An 18702-nucleotide genomic window follows, 5' to 3' on the forward strand; every position below is an offset into this window, starting at 1 on the left:
GGCTCGGGCGGCTGGCGGGACGGCGGGGCCGAGGCGCAGGCTGCCCCTTCCCCGCAGGGCCTGGACGCGCAGCCCGGGGAGGGCTCCGGAACGTCGCCGTTTCCCGCCCCGGGTAGGAATTTTACGGGTTTTCCCGAGTTCGCTGCCCGCCGGAGCCTTTTGTCCTGGCCCTCGCGCGTTTGTTCACGCCGCTCCACAAAAGCAGGTGTGCCTGTCACGACGGAGGTGACCCTCTTGGCAGGCTGGTAGTTGTAAGCTCCTGTGGCGGTCTGGGGCCTGCCGTGGTGCAGGAGCTGTGCCCCTCAGCGTCCAGCTTTCCCCGGGGGCTGTGTGGGACACCCGCCATATCCACCGGTGGGGTTGAACTTCCTTCACGCATGTGGAGGCGGAGGTGGATGCAGGAAAGCTACGGGGTTATCTAAGTAATCTTTTCTGTTTCTCCTCAATAACAGCGAGTTTTGGGGAGAAGGAGTGCTTCTTCTTCCTACGTACCAAAGAAGCTGCGTGGTCGCTCAGGCAGCAAGTAGCCGGTGATGTTGGTACTCGGCTGAAGGAGCTGCATCGCTTTGGTGAAGGCTCTGAGGGTCAGAAATAGTTACGTGGTAGGATACCGAGACTGTACATTTCTGGCATACCAGTACTGTTCTTGTATCCACTGTGTGCATAATTGTGGCTCTCAGCTGTCACTGATTGGGAAATTCAGTTGTACGGCCTCTCAACTCTGAGACTGGGAATGGCCTGAAATGACAGTCTCTGCTTCCTAGTGAGGTTTTGAAATATGAAGGTAGTAAATCCCTCAGGCTTTCTGATAGTATTAAATTAGATTATTTAATTTGTACATTACTGTGCATACATGCCAGATTTTCTTATTCCGTGGTCTGATTATGATCGCGTTTCACCAGTTCCTTTAGAAAGCCAAGGTCTTTTCCAGGAGCAAGATCAGAGGTGAAGTTCAAAGTTGTTCTACTCTGACAAAAAAGGGGAAAGCCATGCACAGTATTTTAGTGTATATTCACTGAAAAGTCATAGTATTTCTTCTGTCTTTGGTTTTAGTAGGCATAATAGAGATTGTCAAAAAAAGACACTTCAATTTTATTGTACTGGGGTGCTACTAATATAGTCTGAGTTCAGACTGATGTAAAGAATACGAACCTTTTTCTTTAAGGATTTTTGTTTGTTTGTTTACTAATGCTGACAGTATTGGCTTACGTGTTTTCCCTTAAGTGAATACTTAAACTTTTTGAGGACAAAAAGTGGAGCATGTTTCTTAAAACATCTTGATTACATTTGACTTTTTTGAGCCATCTGAAGGAAGTTTCCATCTTACTGAAAAGATACAATATTTTTAACTTTAGCTGGCTATATGATATGGAAAAAAAAGTTTCCTTTTTAACTTATGGAATGTGTTAGTGGTGTAATTGTCAGAAAGGAAATGTGAAGGCCTACTTGAAAACACAAGATAGTTCATATCTTGCAGGTTTTTTGTCAAAAGGGCTAAACCTAACTGAGATTAGAAACTGAAGTTTGGTTTCTCCTATATGACTTTCATATGACTAGTAATAGAAATGGTAATATTTCTGCACAGCACTTAACCATCAATAGGCTGCTTAGAAATGCCAGCTGTAATTAAAATACTTGGTTATAGAAAAACACTTGTATTAGCATGATTGAGCAAAAATAACTTAAGTAAGTAGCGTTGCTATTTATATAATCTTTTGGTGCAGAAATCGCTTTACAAAAATTATCTTGAAACATAATTACTTTGAAAAACTTATAGCAATTACCATAACTTAAATAAATCTTTTCCTATCGCTTCATAGAATTTTAATTTCTAAATAAATTAATTGAAACTATGCCAATTGAACATTCTAGTAATAAAGTATTTTATTAATAAATTGATTGTTTAATTGTTTAAGGCTTATTTCGTACTGTTTCCTGCCACTGCAGTTTTCAGACCAAATTTAATTTTCTGATGAATTATTGTGAAGATGATTAATTTTGCAACTGCAATGTTCATTTTAAGACTACAAGATTCAGAATAAAATGTTTTATGAAATAGTAGAATATACTTGATGTGAAACTTTAAGTGGGTGAATGGCGTTCCCTTTCAACTCAGTAGGCATAGGAGGGAATGCTCATTCAGTCAGTACTAACCTACCCAGATTCCTTCTTTGGGCAGGAACTGGGAAGGGAATGCTCTTCACCTGGCACTGTTGTAACTCACTCGGACCAGGGAGGAGCAGGAGGGGTTGTTTTTACATGTACAATCCACCTGCTACTTCTGATCTCTAATTGAGGCTCTTCCCCCTACAGGCAGAACCCCTTAGAAATACATGAGCTCAATTTTTGTGTGTTTGGGTAGAATTTATACATCTGCCAAGTAGATTTTAAATGCATCAAACAAGGTGTTAGCATTTTACACTTAAATTTACCTCACTGCAGGATCTTTGGCCTGGTTCAGTGATGTAAGTTAGTAGTAAGGCTGTTAAATTTAACTCCATCAGATTTTAAAGTTGCCAGATGAATCCTCAAGTAACATAGGTACCTTATATGGCAAATGTACCCCTGAATTCCAGTCTTCAGGAATGGCTCTTCAGGTAGCTGGGATGTTTGAATCACCCTGGACTCGGGGGTGAATTACCCCAAACTTCCATGTATGTGATAGTGATGTAAAACAACTTCTTCATCTGTGTTCTTCTGCAAAAGGAACTGTTGCTCACACCTTGTATTATGCCTGTAAGAAGTACAAGACAATGAGGAATCAGACTCTATATATTGAGCTGCTTAATAAACTTTATTAGGGGAATTGATTCAGAAATCTCATTTATTTTTCTCAAAAGTGAGTGGAGCAGCTTTTCCCACTGCTTGTTAAGTGCAGGTTCAGATTGAAGGGATGGAGTGATATATTTAATGAGTTTAAAATGCAGTTTAAGCAGTTCCCTTGTCCTCTATTGTTTTTTATTGCTCTTTCTGTGGGACTTAATGACCTCTTGATTTTTTTTTTTTTCTATGAAAAGCATTTTTTTAACCTCATCACATGCACTCTTAAAATAGAAAGTGAGAATGGGAAGATGATTTGTGCTAGAGACTGCTGCAGGAAGTGCCATTTAAATTCCAGGTGATTAGGAGGAGAGCAAAGGAATTCAAGTAGGAAACCTGAAAAAAGGCTTGAAAAAAAAATTAAAAGGCAGTGTAGAAAGTGAGGGAAAGAGTGTATGAGAGTTGGGATTCACATGCAGGCAGAAACATTTACTCACTGAAATGGCTGCTATGGAAGTGAAATGTGTATACACATGAAAGAGCATTTAAGCTGTCTTTCTCAAAATGTAGCATGCAATGTCACTGAAGATACCAAAAAAGTAATTCCAGAAGTTTTACATTATCTTCCTTCAGTAACTATATTGCTTCCACTTTTTCTAATTCTTTTTAAATAAACAGTTCAAGAGCTCCATCTTTGGGTTTAAGTTATTATTGTAAAAAAATATTACTTTCCTTTTGCATTAATTAAGTAGTGCCTAAACATCCTATAAAGTCATGTATATCTGCTCATACCTTGTCAGTTTGCACTGCTTAACTTTCCTAGATACATTTCTTCAGTTGCCTTTTGATAAACTTTGAATACTTTCTGTATAAGATTGTTGTTTTCAGTTTTTCTCTCATGAATTTATTTGGGTTTGGTGGATTATGTTTTTCCTTTCCAATTATGGTCCATAAATCAACTTGACAGTTCATAAAATATTTATTGACCATGTGGACAGATAACAGTGGCAGAAGGAATTTTAAAACAGGCAGGCTTTCAGGTAGGTTTTATAATTTGCCGTAAACTAGTATGCTGTTATTAAAATCAAAGCACAAGTTGATTTTTGTCAATGGAGAATCTGATCATGTTCTTTTGGGAGCTGAATTTTAGTGAAAAATTAGTTTTGCTTCTGACAGTGCAGCAGAATTCTAAAAGACTTAACATAAATATTCCAGTGAGAAAATTTTAATCCATTTTGTCTTTCAATAAAAGTCCTCTAATCCTTTTAGGAGGTCTCTGGGGCAAATGAAATTATTTGAAAAATTTTGCTCCTCAAACGAAGTTGTGGAAGTGGTACATTGGGAAGACATATTGTGAAGTAAATTAAACTGTTAGTCACAAAAATCCATCATATATGAGACTACTCTTACGATTATCTTCTCTTAGTTTTGGTTGTGTTTTTTTTCTCAAGCAAGGTTTTATTTCTTCCTACTTTCTAGGTATTTTCAGTGGCGTACTCTGCTTACATTCTGAAATGACAAGTACAGGCAGTTCGTTTAACTTACTGTTATTATCTTGTCCTGATAGCTGGAGAATCTTCCTTGCTTATGTTTTCCGTAACAACACTGTAGAGAAGTACAATTACCATTTGTATAATAAATGGGGTGAATTGATGATTTCCCATTATTGCTTGAAACAAGATAAATCAAAAAGCTGGAACTTGACCCCATCTCTCTCATTGCCCCCAACAGATGCCTTAGTCTATAACCAGTTTACCAGAGTATTTATTTTTGCTTTTAGTTTTTGAACATTGAACCTAAGTTAGCAACAGGCACTGATCCGGTGCCACATAATTATTTAGCCCATCTTAATAAGATAATTGCTGCTGATGGTATGTTTGGTATTTTATTGCTTTCTTTTGTATTCAAAACTTTCTATTCCTTTGTTATTTACTTTTTTTCCCAGATTCCCCTAAAGAATTAGAAATCACAAGCGTATCTTAACTCCCAGTAACCTGTGTTCTTTCCAAGCAGGAGGTGGAGACAAAGAACACAAAATGCTGAGATGTCTCATAGCTGCTGTTATCCTTCTGCTGGCTTCAGTTCTGTATCTCTGGAAACTCTGTAAAAGATACTCAGATCTGATTTGTACTAGAATGCCCACCTGAAAGATACTTCAGTTTTCTTTCAGAAGCCTTGTATGTCTTGCAAAGCTTTGCAGTCTTTACGAACTTGTTCTAAATTTCTATTTAAAATAGAAGAAAGGCAAATTAAAATATCCATAAAATACCTTATATTTCATTTCATGTGGAAATTAAGAAAATCACAGTCATGACAGAACCTAAGTTCATTGCTTCATTAATGGTCAGCATATGTGTTGATTGACATCCCGACTGAGGGTATCACAAGAATGCAGCTAAATTTTAAACTCATTTTGGACAGTGCCTATCCCCATTTCCCCATTATGGACAATCTTAATTTAAAATGTGACAGTTCTTTTGTAAAATACTAATATATTTAAATCTAAACTTAAATGCTGTTTAGAATAAGGATGCTTTTTCTGGTATTGGGCCTTTGCCTTGGTTTTTGTTGCCTTAATGAGAGTCATGTGTTGTTTAAGACATTAGACAGATATTAACTTAATATCCATTGAAGAACAAGTCTATAAAGGGTGTAGATTAACCTAAAGTATGCTGCTTGCTTTTTCAGATAAATTAAATAGTTGTATTAATGTCATTGTTTTGTCTTTTAACAGTTCAACCCTCAAAGAGATTTTTCAGAAGTGCAGGGCCAAGACACAGTAGCTTAAAAATAGTGGGATCTGTCATACTTCCAGGTATTTTTCTTTAAACATAATGTACAGATCTTAGTGAAAATACTGTTTTTACCAAGAAAAGGCCCTTCTTTCTCATATCCCTTGTTGTTGAATTGTTTTAAATGGTTTTAAGTGGTTTAATTAATTGCAGCTCTGTACTGACTTATGTATACTTAATAGGCCATCCCACAGAATGTATTTCTGTCACTGGAATTTATTTTTTATAGATTATTTTATTCTTACTCATAATTTTTATGAAACTGAGATAATTATTTTCTGTAATTGTTATAACAATAACAACGTTCTGTGTACTCTTCCACCTGCCTGTAGGACTCTTGCTTGGAAATACTGCTTTCTTCCACTGTAGGTATTCTGACTTCATCTTACTTGTTATGTACACATAACCTGAAGCTTGAATTTTATGTTATATTCTACAACAAAAATTAAGAAGAGTTAAGAATTAATTGTTTTCTAAGTTAAATCCATCTAACTCCAGAATATATTATTACCCCTTTCTTTTCTCATGAAGCTAAACAGTTATTGGAAAATCTGAAAATTAAATTACAAGACCAGGCTGTTCCTCATTGCCGTATATTTACTCATGTTGCCTTTTCTCTAAATGCACATTGCTAGCTTGATTTTGGTAATTTTCTTCCCCATAGTTTTTTCCGTGTGTGTTTTCCAGTAACAGCTTTACTAGTAGCATATTTAGGAGTGATACTTCTGTTGTTTGGGGGAAAGCTAAGAGACAACATTTTTTGACCTTTTTTTTTGGTACAGATTCTTAGCATATCAATTTTTGTCAAAGGTGAAACAGTTCTGGGAAACAATTTCTTTTTAAAGGTTTCTCGTAGTATTTTATCTTATAATGCTATTTAGTGTTAAATAATGGCTCTGAGTGGTCTAAAGTTTCATCCTACTAGTGTACTTTTTCTCTCTTCTGATTCTGACCCATGTCTGTAAACATGGCTAGTACTTGAACGGCTGAAGGCAATTTGAAAGTTAGAAGGTGAGATTAAAATGTTTTATCCCAACTCTGTTTCTAAGTAATTCAGTATTAATAAAGAATGTTCCCACCTTCTCTGGGACAGACCGTTGTAAAGTATACTAGATTTGGCTCCAGTGTTCTTTTGAGATGCTGGGCAACATCTTTGAGGGGTTTTTTTTCCCCAAAATTTGGTTAAATACAGTCCTGTACTTCTAAAATCCTGCAGTTTTAAAATACCTGACATAAATGTTCTTTTTTGGATCTCTATATAAGGTAAATAATTTTATAATGAAGAGAATATGAACAAATAAGAAAAAACAGCAAAGAACTTTAATTAAAAGAGTAAGACTTTACTTGGAAAGCAAGAAGAATAAGGTTATACCTGATAGATATTTTTTCAGCCATTATTTTCTATCAGATACCCTTCTGTATCCTGTGATACATGCTTACAAAACTGTCATGGAAGTTTAAAGTGGTGGAACAGAATTTACCATCTTGGCAGGTTTTAATAATAGTGACACCATAATTTTGTTACTTTTTATTATGGAGATGTAATTTTTTTTTTCATATTGCTATAAGACAGAACAAAGCGACCTTGAGGAAATAAAAAACAAAATGTGAAGTGGGAGAGATAAGCAATGTACGCAATTTTGCCCCAATAGACGACTACTAAAGCCAGTTGGTTAGTAATTTTTGAAAAAAAAGTATTAAGGATTTGCAGTGGAAAAAGACTAATGATATTGGCAATTGCATTAACATGTAGAATTCATATGAATTTTCATGCTTCAGGGTTAAAAAATGAAACGCCACCTGTAAATGACATTTATTTCCATGATATACTACCGTACAATTGAAAATAGATACTTCGCTGTTTTCTGCAGTATAAGCTACTGTAAAAAACTGTTTATTAGCTGGGATGGACATACATACTGATCTTAAGACTATCAAAATTCTGAAGTTATTCTTATGTATTAAATGTTATATCTAAGTCTTTATTCTGTTTAAACAACTTAATACTGTAATGTGAATGTAAGTGGCTTTTCATTTTTTAATGAAAGCAAAAAATCATACTTGGAGAGGAGAGAAAACTCTGGTGGCATTACCGCCAGTTGCCGTAATGGAAAAGTGAAAACTTTTTCTAAGCATTAATCCTTTCCTGCAACAATTACTTAAACTGTTTTCCACTTGCAGGGAATCAGAAATAGCCAATGGTGAGATAACATTGTGGTCATTTGCTTATTTGATTAAGTTTTAATTATTAGTCAGATTCTCCAAATCACAAGTGTTGTAGTAGCTGTAATGTTTTATATTAGTTGTAGCTTTTCAGTGGCATTAGGGTAGCCTTATACAGAGCATGGTATATTCAAGTTTAGACCTAGAGCTTAAGTACCTAGCATCCCATGCTTCTGAAGAGGACAAATACTTTGCAGAATGTCAGTGGGAAGGAAAATAAAACAAATTGTACTCACTGAAATCCTGCATATTATGGAATTGACTATGACTATATGAGTTGTAGTTTTTAGAAACAATTGAAGATCTAGAAGCACCTGTATGTTACAAATTACATACAAGATGTGCACACCTGCTTTTACTGTGGGAAAAGGCTTAAGTAAATCCTTATTCTTACTCGGTTCGCTTCCTATCTCATTATCTCTGAATTAAACAAGAGGTAGCTCACCATTTAGTGAGCTACAACACTAAACCCGTTTTAAGCAAGTACATTGTGCACTGGTAAAAGGCAATTGCTAATAGAATGGAGACAGCAAGCTTTTAAGTCTGAGTATCATGGACCAGCATACTGCAAATACACTCCACGTGTGTGTTGGACATCAGTTGAGACAGACCACTGCAGAAGCCTGTGTTTGTGAGAACCTACTAAATGACATAATCCATCCGGGAGGATGTTACAGTGCACTGGGTTCATGTTTACACAACCAGATAAGCCTAGAACGAGAAAGAACTCTCTTAATTTTATTTTCTGGAGAAAACAAACTTGCTGTCTATTTGGTATTTCATTTTGATGGTAGATATAACAGAACCAGTCCCAAAATTAGAACTCCATTCAAGATTGTTGTTGAACCACTGTCTTGAAATTTATGTAGCTCACTGTTAGGATACCATTGATTAATACTTGATGCTAATGATAATTTTTTTTTCAGTCAAAGTTTATGTAAAGCTGAATCACAACAGTCCACGTATTTTATGTCTGACAAATCATCTGCGAAACTTAGAACTGATTGATCCAATATTCCAGTGGAATGGACCAGGTGGTGGTCTTTCTTCAGGTAAGGATTTATTTTCTTATATGTCCCCCCGCACACTCTCTTCTTCCCCGCTCCCCCCAAAAGCAACATGAAGGTTATAAAGGTGGGAATGTAAATGGAGAAGTAACTGAGGATACATTGTGAGTGTTTGCACGCATATCATATAAATTAACTTTCACTTTTCCGAGAGAAAGGGGTGGGATAACCAAACTAAAACACATTTTCAGGTCTCTGTAGACAATGGTGCCATCTCTAGAGTGCTAGATGGAGCAGGGCATGTTGGATGGAACAGAGGCTGAGGATGACATTCTTTGCGGCACTGAGAGACAGCTGGGCGCATTCTGCAAGGACAGAATAATAGGATGATGGGTGGTGTGATCTAGCCCAATTGCCTGCTCAGTGACAGGCTACCTTCAGATATGAACTTGCTCAGGGCCTTGACCACTTGAGTTTGGGGAATCTCTTGTCTGTCCTTGGAGATTTTCTGTCTTTTCTGTGCAACATGTTCCACTTTTTTCTTATTTTCAATCATAATTTCCATTATTGTAACTTGTCATCATTGCTGCTTGTCCTTTTGTGGTGCACCTCTTAAAAGTACAGGTTATTCTTCTCTGTATCTCCCCTTAGGTAGTGAAGGACTGCAATTCCCTCCTTAGACTTTTCTAGGGTAAAAATCCTAATTTCCTTTGCCTCTTTTTCTATGCTTTAACTCCCTAATCATCGCAGAAACCTTCTTGTTGACTTGTTCCAGTTTGTTAGTATCTGTCCTGTACTGAGGAGTCAAAACAGGGCACAGTGTTCTGGAGTGCCCAAATGAGTGCCAAGTAGGGAGAGAATAAGCACTTCATTTGACCTGCTGGATATACCATTGCTAATGCAGCCCAGTATACAGTTAGCCTTCACTGCTGCAAAAGTGTGCTTCTGATTCATATTCAGTTTTAAATCCACCAGGACTCCCAGGTACTTTTTTGCAGTGCTGCTCCCAGGTCATCTGGTCCCCAGCAGCATATGTTGCTGCTCTTATTCTGTCCCAGGTGAAGGACTTTGCATTTGTCATTGTTGGACTTCATCAGGTTTGTGGCAGACTGTCTCTCTGGTTGTGCAAGGTCCCACCGAATGGCAGCAATGTCCTGTCGTGTATCAGCTCTCCCGCCAAGTTGATGTCTTTTGCATACTGGACAAGAAGGCATTCAATCCTGTGGTGTAGGTCACTGGTAAAGATGTTAAGCAGTTCTGGTGCTTTTATCATCCTTGAGGAAAGCCCTTCATAACTGTCTGCTGGGTAGACCAATCTTCAAAATGACGATGCAGACAGTTTTTCACCCATCTTGTATTCCACTCATCTAGTCCATGTGTCCATAGTTGGGCTACAAGGATGTGATGAAGTACCATATGGAAATCCTTGCTAAAGACTTTCAGTGTATATGACATCCACTGCTTTCCCTTCATCCTCAGAGGCAGTCATTTCATTCCAGAAGACACTCAGGCTGATCAGCAATGATTTGCCAATGGCAAATTGATGCTGCCTTTTCTCAATCACTGTCTTGTCACTCAAGCATCTGGAGTGACTTTAAGCAGTTCTATCATCTTTGCAGGGCCTGAGGTGAGGATGGCTGAACTGTGTTTCCCTGGGCTGTCTTCCTTGCCTGTTTTAGGATGGATGTATTTTTTGGGTCTTTCTGGTCACTGGGGACCTCATCACCATCAAAATAGACAACGGTCATTAATTAGCTCACTCAGCATCCTCAGATGCATCTCATTCTGGTCTATAAACTTGTATATGTCCAGCTCACTTAAGTCCCTAACACTACACTTCTCTCTCCCTGTAGCATCTCCTCTAAACTCTGGTACAGCCTGGGACAGGGCTGGCAAGAAGACCTTGCTAGGAATGAGTGAAACAAAGGCGGCATTGCGTGTCTCTAGTGTTTTCAATGTCATTTTGTCACTAGGTCAGTCAGCCCCATTCAGCCTGGGGCCAACATTTTTATTGCCCTTCCTCAGTTGCATGCGTTTCTATTGGCCAGTCACATCGTATCTTTATCAATGATTTGGACAAGGGGATCGAGTGCACCCTCAGTAAGTTTGCTGACAACACCAAGTTGGGAGGGAGGGTTGATCTGCTGGAGGGTAGGAAGGCTCTACAGAGGGATCTGGACAGGCTGGATCAATGGGCCAAGGCCAACTGTACGAGGTTCAACAAGGCCGAGTGCCAGGTCCTGCACTTGGGTCACAACAACCCCATGCAGCGCTACAGGCTTGGGGAAGAGTGGCTGGAAAGCTGCCCGGCAGAGAAAGACCTGGGGGTGCTGGTTGACAGCTGGCTGAATATGAGCCAGCAGTGTGCCCAGGTGGCCAAGGTGGCCAACGGCATCCTGGCCTGTATCAGAAATAGTGTGGCCAGCAGGAGCACGGAGGTGATCGTCCCCCTGTACTGGGCACTGGTGAGGCCACACCTCGAGTACTGTGTTCAGTTTTGGGCCCCTCACTACGGGAAAGACATGGAGTTGCTGGAGCATGTCCAGAGAAGGGCAACGAAGCTGGTGAGGGGCCTGGAGCACAAGTCTTATGAGGAGCGGCTGAGGGAACTGGAGTTGTTTAGTCTGGAGAAAAGGAGGCTGAGGGGAGACCTTATCACTCTCTACAACTACCTGAAATGAGGTTGTGGTGAGGTGGGTGCTGGTCTCTTCTGTCAGGTGGCTGGAGATAGGACGAGAGGGAATGGCCTCAAGTTGCGGCAGGGGAGGTTTAGGTTGGATATTAGGAATAATTTCTTTACTGAGAGGGTTGTCAGACATTGGAATCGGCTGCCCAGGGAAGTGGTTGAGTCACCATCCCTGGAGGTATTAAAAAAGCATGTAGACTAGGTACTCCAGAACATGGTTTAGTGGGCGTGGATGATGGTTGGACTTGATTATCTTGAAGGTCTTTTCCAACCTAAACGATTCTGTGCTTCTATGATCCCTTGCCAGTTTCAACTTCTGGTTAATCTGCTCATGGAGGATTTAAACATTCTTTTTCAGAAGGATGCTGCTAATTAAATCATTGTCCTAATCTGTTAGTATGGCATGAGAACCCCAAATCATTGTTTCTGCATGGAGTATGTTGGGCTACTTCTACTTACGTTATTTTTCTCACATAATAAGGATTGCTTATCTTTCCAAGTCTGAGCAGGGAACCCAAGTTCTGTTTTTTGTTTCCTTTCATGTATGTCTCATTTACCCTTTACTGTAATTTCATTTTTAAAAAGAACAATAAGTATTGTGATGAATTTGTAAACCTGTTTAATCTCTTATTTTAGTTTACAATTTAGATTATGAACAATTCATCCTGAGCTTAATCTGATCAGACAGAGGACAACCTCCTGATTCACAATTAACAAAAATTGCCTGTTTCGCTCCTCTGGCTTCTGTTTACTCACACTGCAGTTTCAACAGTGTAGAACAGAAAACCATGGAGACCTCAGACTTCTTCCAGTTGACAGGTTTAAGTCTCTTCAGGCAGATTGCTTCAGATTGCCAAGTTGCTATGCCAACCTTGGTTCAGTAGCAAAAAAGCTATGGTGGCAGGGGTTCTCGGCACTTCAGCAACTTCAGGTGTACTAGAACCAGCAGCAAGTGGGCAAAACCCATTTCAGTAAGAGAAGAAGACTTGTGTTTTCCTGACACGACTTTTATAGGGATGAGAGAGGTTTTAGAAAAATTTAAAAAAAAAAAACGGTAATGAGAGGACTTGAGCTTCAGCCACCACAATTTTGGGTAAATACCACAAAGATGTCTTAGTCTCCTAGGGCTGTTGTGACATTCATTATTTTTTTTTTTGACTCAAAGAAAGTATAAACAGAAAAAAGCTAAGGTTTCTAGCTCATGAAATGTTTGCTGTATAAAAGAATTTGATCACTTGGTCTCCTTTTAGAATGGGTGTAATCCTCTCCAAGTGGTAAAAATTATCTGGGTTTTGGTGTCACTAGTTAAGTCTTCTAACATCTGTCATAGCAAATCTCCCTAACAGTGGGAAACTAGGATTCATAAACCTTGGTTCATAGATTATTTCATACTTTTTCAGTGTGGTTGTAGGAAAGAAAAGAAAAGAATCCTTTCAGTGGAAATGTAGAACTGTGAATCGAGTTTTAGGAAAGTCTAACAAAATACTGCTTTTTGGAATGCTTCAAAATAAATGCAATTATTTAGGCATAAAATCTCTAGGAAGAGAGCCTATCTTTCATTGTACTATCTGTCATATTTAGAAAAATCAGATTCTCTTTCAGGCACACCAGCCCTTGACACACAAACCAAGAAGGTGTTTTGTGCCCCGAAAGTCTCTAGCTATATACATCAAACTTCATAACTACAGTAAAACCTCACAAAGAGCAGTAAACACTTTTCTTTCTGTAGGCATTAAAAAACAGTTCTGTTTTTTTGACAAGCAGCTTTGTTCACAGATAATTCCAGTCCACTTACATGCAGTTGAAAGAGTAATGAAAAATTAAATACTGCACAAAATGTAATTTAAAATCATTACAACTTTAAAATTAGCCAATCATTTTTCCTCATTTAGTATAGTGACTCTTTTGTACTAAGATCTGGAAATGGTACTTTGAAGTTTTTAAACAGCTGTTGGACTGGTTGGGAATAAGAGGTTTTCAGAATATAAGTGGAGAATAAAATCTTCAAAATAATTGCTTCTTGTATTCTGGATCTTAAAGTTTTACAGCATAAACCAGCATTTTTTATGGTGTTCTGAACAGCTAAATAGAACAGAAAAGAGGAAGCATTTCAGTGTTTATTTCCAAATGTAAACATTGGAATAGGCCTGTTCTAGTTTGGTGAAGATGAACCCAGGAATTTGGAATTACAGGAAAGTTACTGCTTTTCATACACACTGCCATCTAATATATGCATAGAAGGAGTATTTTTGTCAGAAGATGGTTACTGTCCTTTCATAGGACTGAAAAGTGTACTATAGTTATATAAAACAAAGCAACCGACAAATAACCTGCACTCAACCTCTCAACTACAAGCTAAACCCCAGATATTCTAAAACCTACTATTGGTATATCAAACAGTTCTTCTGTGGAGAGGGAAGGAAAGAGAATCTGAAGAAATATGAACCTGCTTTTAGATGTGTGTATCTGTATACTCATGCTATCCTTATAACCGATAAATGACTTATACGTGTGTCCTGAGGGACTGTCAGAGTCCTGTCTGGACTACAAAACAGTAGGTTTCATTCCTAAGCAGCTTTTCAGGTGAACTCAAGTTTATTATATACCGTATTAGCTTTTGTTTCTGTACATGTATAATTAATCACTGAATTTACCTATTTGGACATCTTTAGATATTGCATATTTGAATTTGAACATGCTCCGTAGTTTAATATGAAGATTAGAATTTATTACCTGGATTGATAGCTGTTTCTAAATGTCTGAAAAATCTGTTTCTGAAAAGCCCATTGGTCTGATTCTGCTGTCATTTACTTTTGTTTTTAATATATAATTTCAAAATACAGAAGTTGCTTTACTGTAAAACTGGTCTGAATAAGAGGTGAGGTGGGAGGATGGTAAGTAACTTTATTTTTTTGCACTGAAAGAACTGGAAGGAGAATCAATCTGTTGGTTTTAAGTTTAGTAAACAGAAAAATGAAAATATAAGAACACTTAGTTTTAAATTTAATTACACAAGGGTACAGAAACTTAAGGGATTTAGTCTCTGTAATGTAATTCTCACAGGAATAGCTGTTTTGCATCCTTCTAATTCCTGAGGATTCTGGAAAATGGTCTAGCTTCCTCTCTTAGCATGAATTAAAAAAGAACATCTGTTTTAAATCATGCCAGTTTTCACTGACTCCAGGGAACCTCTGAACTTGATCACATTGCTTTTTGTCCATCATGCATGTGAAATGCCTCCTATGTAATAGAGGCATATTAAATCATATCATGTAATTCACATCACAAAATGTGATGTGAAATCCTGCTCACCTGTCTTACTGAACCTGCTGCAGATGAATAACAGGGAAAAAGTATTAGATTTAAGAAAAGGGTGGATAGCTTAATAACTTTTAAAATTTTGTTTTAAAGCTAACAGTCTGTTTTGTGAACCAAAACTTATCTGAGTAGGCAGTATTGATTCAGATAACCCCATTGGAGCAAGGCATTTTAAGTGCGGTTTCTTTTATAACACTAGGGGAAAAAAAAACCCAAACAACATAACAGGCTCTTGATTTCATGATCCAAAAGGAGATTCTTTACACACAGACATACCATTAAAATAATTAATGGTTACTATGTAAAAATTCTGATCTTTTCTGGTATATGAAGCATTCATTATTCAAGGTAGGATAAAATTCTATAATGAAGTCAGTGACTCAGTCCTTCAGAAGAACACTTTACTTTTCCGTTTCTGCTAATGTACTTTCAAGAAATATTTGTGACCAGATCTCTTCACTGGATTTCCAAGTTTTATCTTTTGCAGACTTGTTGTCATCTCTGCAGTTCAGTAATGCATTTTGTAAGTATAGCAAAGCTGTCTGTGATGTATCTTAAAGGTGCTCTGGCTATCCAGTCAAGTAACGATGTTGTTGCTTTTGGCCCACACAGGGCAGTTGCATATGCTAAAGATCAGAACTATAGTTCTTAAATCTATGCTGTTTTTCTGACAATATTAATCCGATAGCTATTCCAGCATACAGTAGCAAATGACATTCTAGTTTATAGACTTAACATCCTGAGTAGTTCATCATCAGATTAAAAACCTCTTCATCACCCAAAAAATGAGACAGTGTGCCGTTAATGTGAGAGCCTAGGCTGATACAGAATCCCAAACCATTCTTGTCAAAGAATTTGCACTTTCAGTCTTTTTAATAGTACTCTTTTTTTACCAGCACTTGATATTTTTTTTTTAAACACAGTGATATATATGACAAAATTAAGTTAATTAAAAGCTTAAATGGTTTCTTGAGGAACTAAGCTGTGCTACACCTTCCTGCCAAGTATGTAAAAAGATGCACTTCAATCAGGCTATTTTTTTTTTTTCCCAATATCTTTCTTAGAATCACATACCAGGAAAATCAGCATGCATCTACAGTAACATGTTAGTTTGAATAGGAGTGTGACTTTGAACTGAATTGCTTGATTGTACCCACTTACCACATTCTGTTTGGATCATGCTCTGGTGTTTGAGTGCACAAAGTGGATTCATTTTGGATGAAGCTAATTGGAAAGGTTTGCTTTGAGAAATAATGCATGCTTGACCTGTAAAGCCAGATTAGGACTGGTCTGAAGTAAAAGCCCTAAGATGTGTGTAGTATAGATTTCATGTCCTTAGCATCGATTTTTTTCAGTCTAAAAATATGCTGCTTTTGCACCACACTAATTGTCTAAGCTTCCATCATCTACATAAAAGGTCTGAATTATTTAGGATGTTAAAAAGATTTTTTTTTTGGCATCTGAAAATAGAAACAAAAATCCATTCTCAAAATATTTTATCAAAGTGAGTATTTTACCTTGAAATCTATTACAATTGACTCTAATCTAGTGATTCCCATGGTTTCCTTTGACAGCAGGATCGGCTGTATGTTACTATTTGAGAAACCCATATCTATATTGTTACTGCCTGAGGACCTTTTCAAGTCAGGAAAGGACTCATCAACTGTCATCATGTAACCCCCATGCAGGCTACATGGGACAACTCTATGGCTCATTATCAGTGCCCAAATCTGCCCTTAAGCAGTTCTTTCCTTTCTCTTTAAAAACCTAGTTAAAGAGCCACGCTCATGATTTGTCCTTTGAAGTAGGATCCTACTTCCTCTCTGCCTTGAACTGAAGACTTGTGTTAAGACTTTGGCCACCATAACAATGCATATCTTTCCATGCAGAAGGATTATTTTACCATCCTAAACATATATGATTCTTATTTTGGCATACACATATAATTTTTGTGGAAGGTCTGTTATATAGTACTTGCTTAACTTGAACTTCCTGTCTTGCCTACTTTGAAGTTTACTGCTTGTTAAACACCACCAGCAGCTAATTCATGAGGCAGTTCCTGAAGACTGAAAGGTTAGTAGTCAGTTTAACTATATAGAGGTATAAAAAGAGATTATTTGCCCCCTTTGTCCTTTTTTTCTGGGAGTTCTTTGCTCTTGGAAGTGTTATTGGAGAGAACAATAGATGTCTGAGATCAAATAAAAACAGGTTTCTAGGACTGCTTTGTCAACCAATACTTAAAAAACACAGCAGCAATAAGACATATTTGTGTAATGCTGACCTGAGTAACACCCAGTCAGCTTCAGTTTCCGAGTCCCATGCCTTCAGCTGAATCAATAATATTATTTTGTGCACAGCTTAAGAGTAAATAACCATTTGGACCCTTACTTTCTGCACTTTCTCATGACGACAACTAAATTTATTTCGTTATTGTCTTTACTAGAAAACAGCAGTGTGCAAATAACACCAACAGGAACTTTAATATTGAGACACTTCAACCTGAGTGGAGTTTACACTTGTTCCATTGTTTATAAGCTAACAGCAACGCAACCTGATAAAAACCTCATAATAAAATATCTTATTTATGGTAAGTTACCAATCCAGGTAAATGTGTTGTTGCCTTGAAGAAGTTTTATTTTTAAAAATATGTGTTGCTATTTTAAAATAAGTAGGCTTATTTAGAATTTAATTTGCAGAGACAAAGACATTCTGTTTCTCTGGGAAATTGTTTTTAATATTAGTTGCTACCAGGCAGTTCATTTAATGTCATTTACAGAGCCTTAAATGAAGCTCAGTGGCTGACTGAGGAACTTATGAATACAGTTCTTTTTTAAAGAAACATAAAACATAATGAAATGTAACAAATTGAATGGGCAGTAATGCTTAATAACATTAAAATGGTATAATTTTAAACTGAATTATTCTTTGAGATTAATTTAGCACAGCCATATAGATTTATTTCACACATATTAATGCCTTAATTATTGCCTGATTGTGTTTTTTAAGTACCTATCATTTAATGATGTAATATTTGTAGCTTATTCTTTTCTATTCTGATTACATTTCCTTCTGTCAGCAGGTAAAAAGTCTTTGATAAAGTGAAAGATTGTAAAAGCAACGTCATTTATTCATTACTAGCTCTCCTTTTCTTCTTTAAAGGATATTTTATTCTTGTGGAGATGTAGGCAAGAGCTCCTATTGCCTTCAGCAGGAACTATGTCTGATCTTGAATTTAAAATGCGTACCAGTGCTCATTTAGAAACATCTTAGAGCACAATAACATAAATTAACCTCTGATGTAAATTAATTTTACTTTGGCACAGCAGCCTTCATACAGAATAACCGTGACTTCTAGCAGCTGGCTTGCTTGACAGAACTGGAAAGGAAAAAGTTTCTTTTAAGCAGTTTTGATGGAAAAGGTTACAGTTTTCAGTAATGCAGACTTATATCCTTCAATAAGGATCAAATCTGAATGTTAACATACAAAATTCAAGCTTCATACATACATACAAAAAAAGCTGGAATATGCAGCAGTAAGGGAAAAGAAATGGGGAAGGCAAAAGCAAGGTAGAGGATCTAATGAGCTGTCTTGATTGGGTACCATGTTTTGGATGTTCTGCTGCTTCATTCAGCTGGTTTGGTTTCTATTCCTTCATTATTTCTTCCCTGCCACCCCCTTCTCATTTCTGTGATTATACCCACACCATGACCCCTGTTCTTCATTCTTTTATTCCTATTTTCTATTTAACATTGTGCTCTGTTGATCTGCAGCTTTGGGTAAGTAGAGTGGTTATCATGAAATAACTAGAAACACGCATTTTATGCTACATTGGCATATTTGTAAAAGACGCCCAGGTGTGCATTTAGCTTTGCAGTAAAGGTGAAATAGCTGATCCATCCATAAAAGTAAATTTCA

General features: G+C 37.3%; 1 protein-coding gene across 1 annotated transcript in view; it reads left to right on the plus strand.

The window, feature by feature from the left end:
* ZPBP (zona pellucida binding protein) overlaps window positions 1-18702 on the plus strand; it is a 31248-nt gene that overhangs the window by 533 nt on the left and 12013 nt on the right. The window contains exons 2-5 of the mRNA XM_010574110.1: window positions 453-584; window positions 5495-5575; window positions 8702-8827; window positions 17230-17373. Coding sequence (XP_010572412.1) covers window positions 453-584; window positions 5495-5575; window positions 8702-8827; window positions 17230-17373 — 483 coding nt within the window. The remainder of the gene's footprint in view (window positions 1-452; window positions 585-5494; window positions 5576-8701; window positions 8828-17229; window positions 17374-18702) is intronic.

This window comes from Haliaeetus leucocephalus, unplaced genomic scaffold (genome assembly GCF_000737465.1).
Source record: "Haliaeetus leucocephalus isolate CR32 unplaced genomic scaffold, Haliaeetus_leucocephalus-4.0 Scaffold3, whole genome shotgun sequence".
NCBI lineage: Eukaryota > Metazoa > Chordata > Aves > Accipitriformes > Accipitridae > Haliaeetus > Haliaeetus leucocephalus.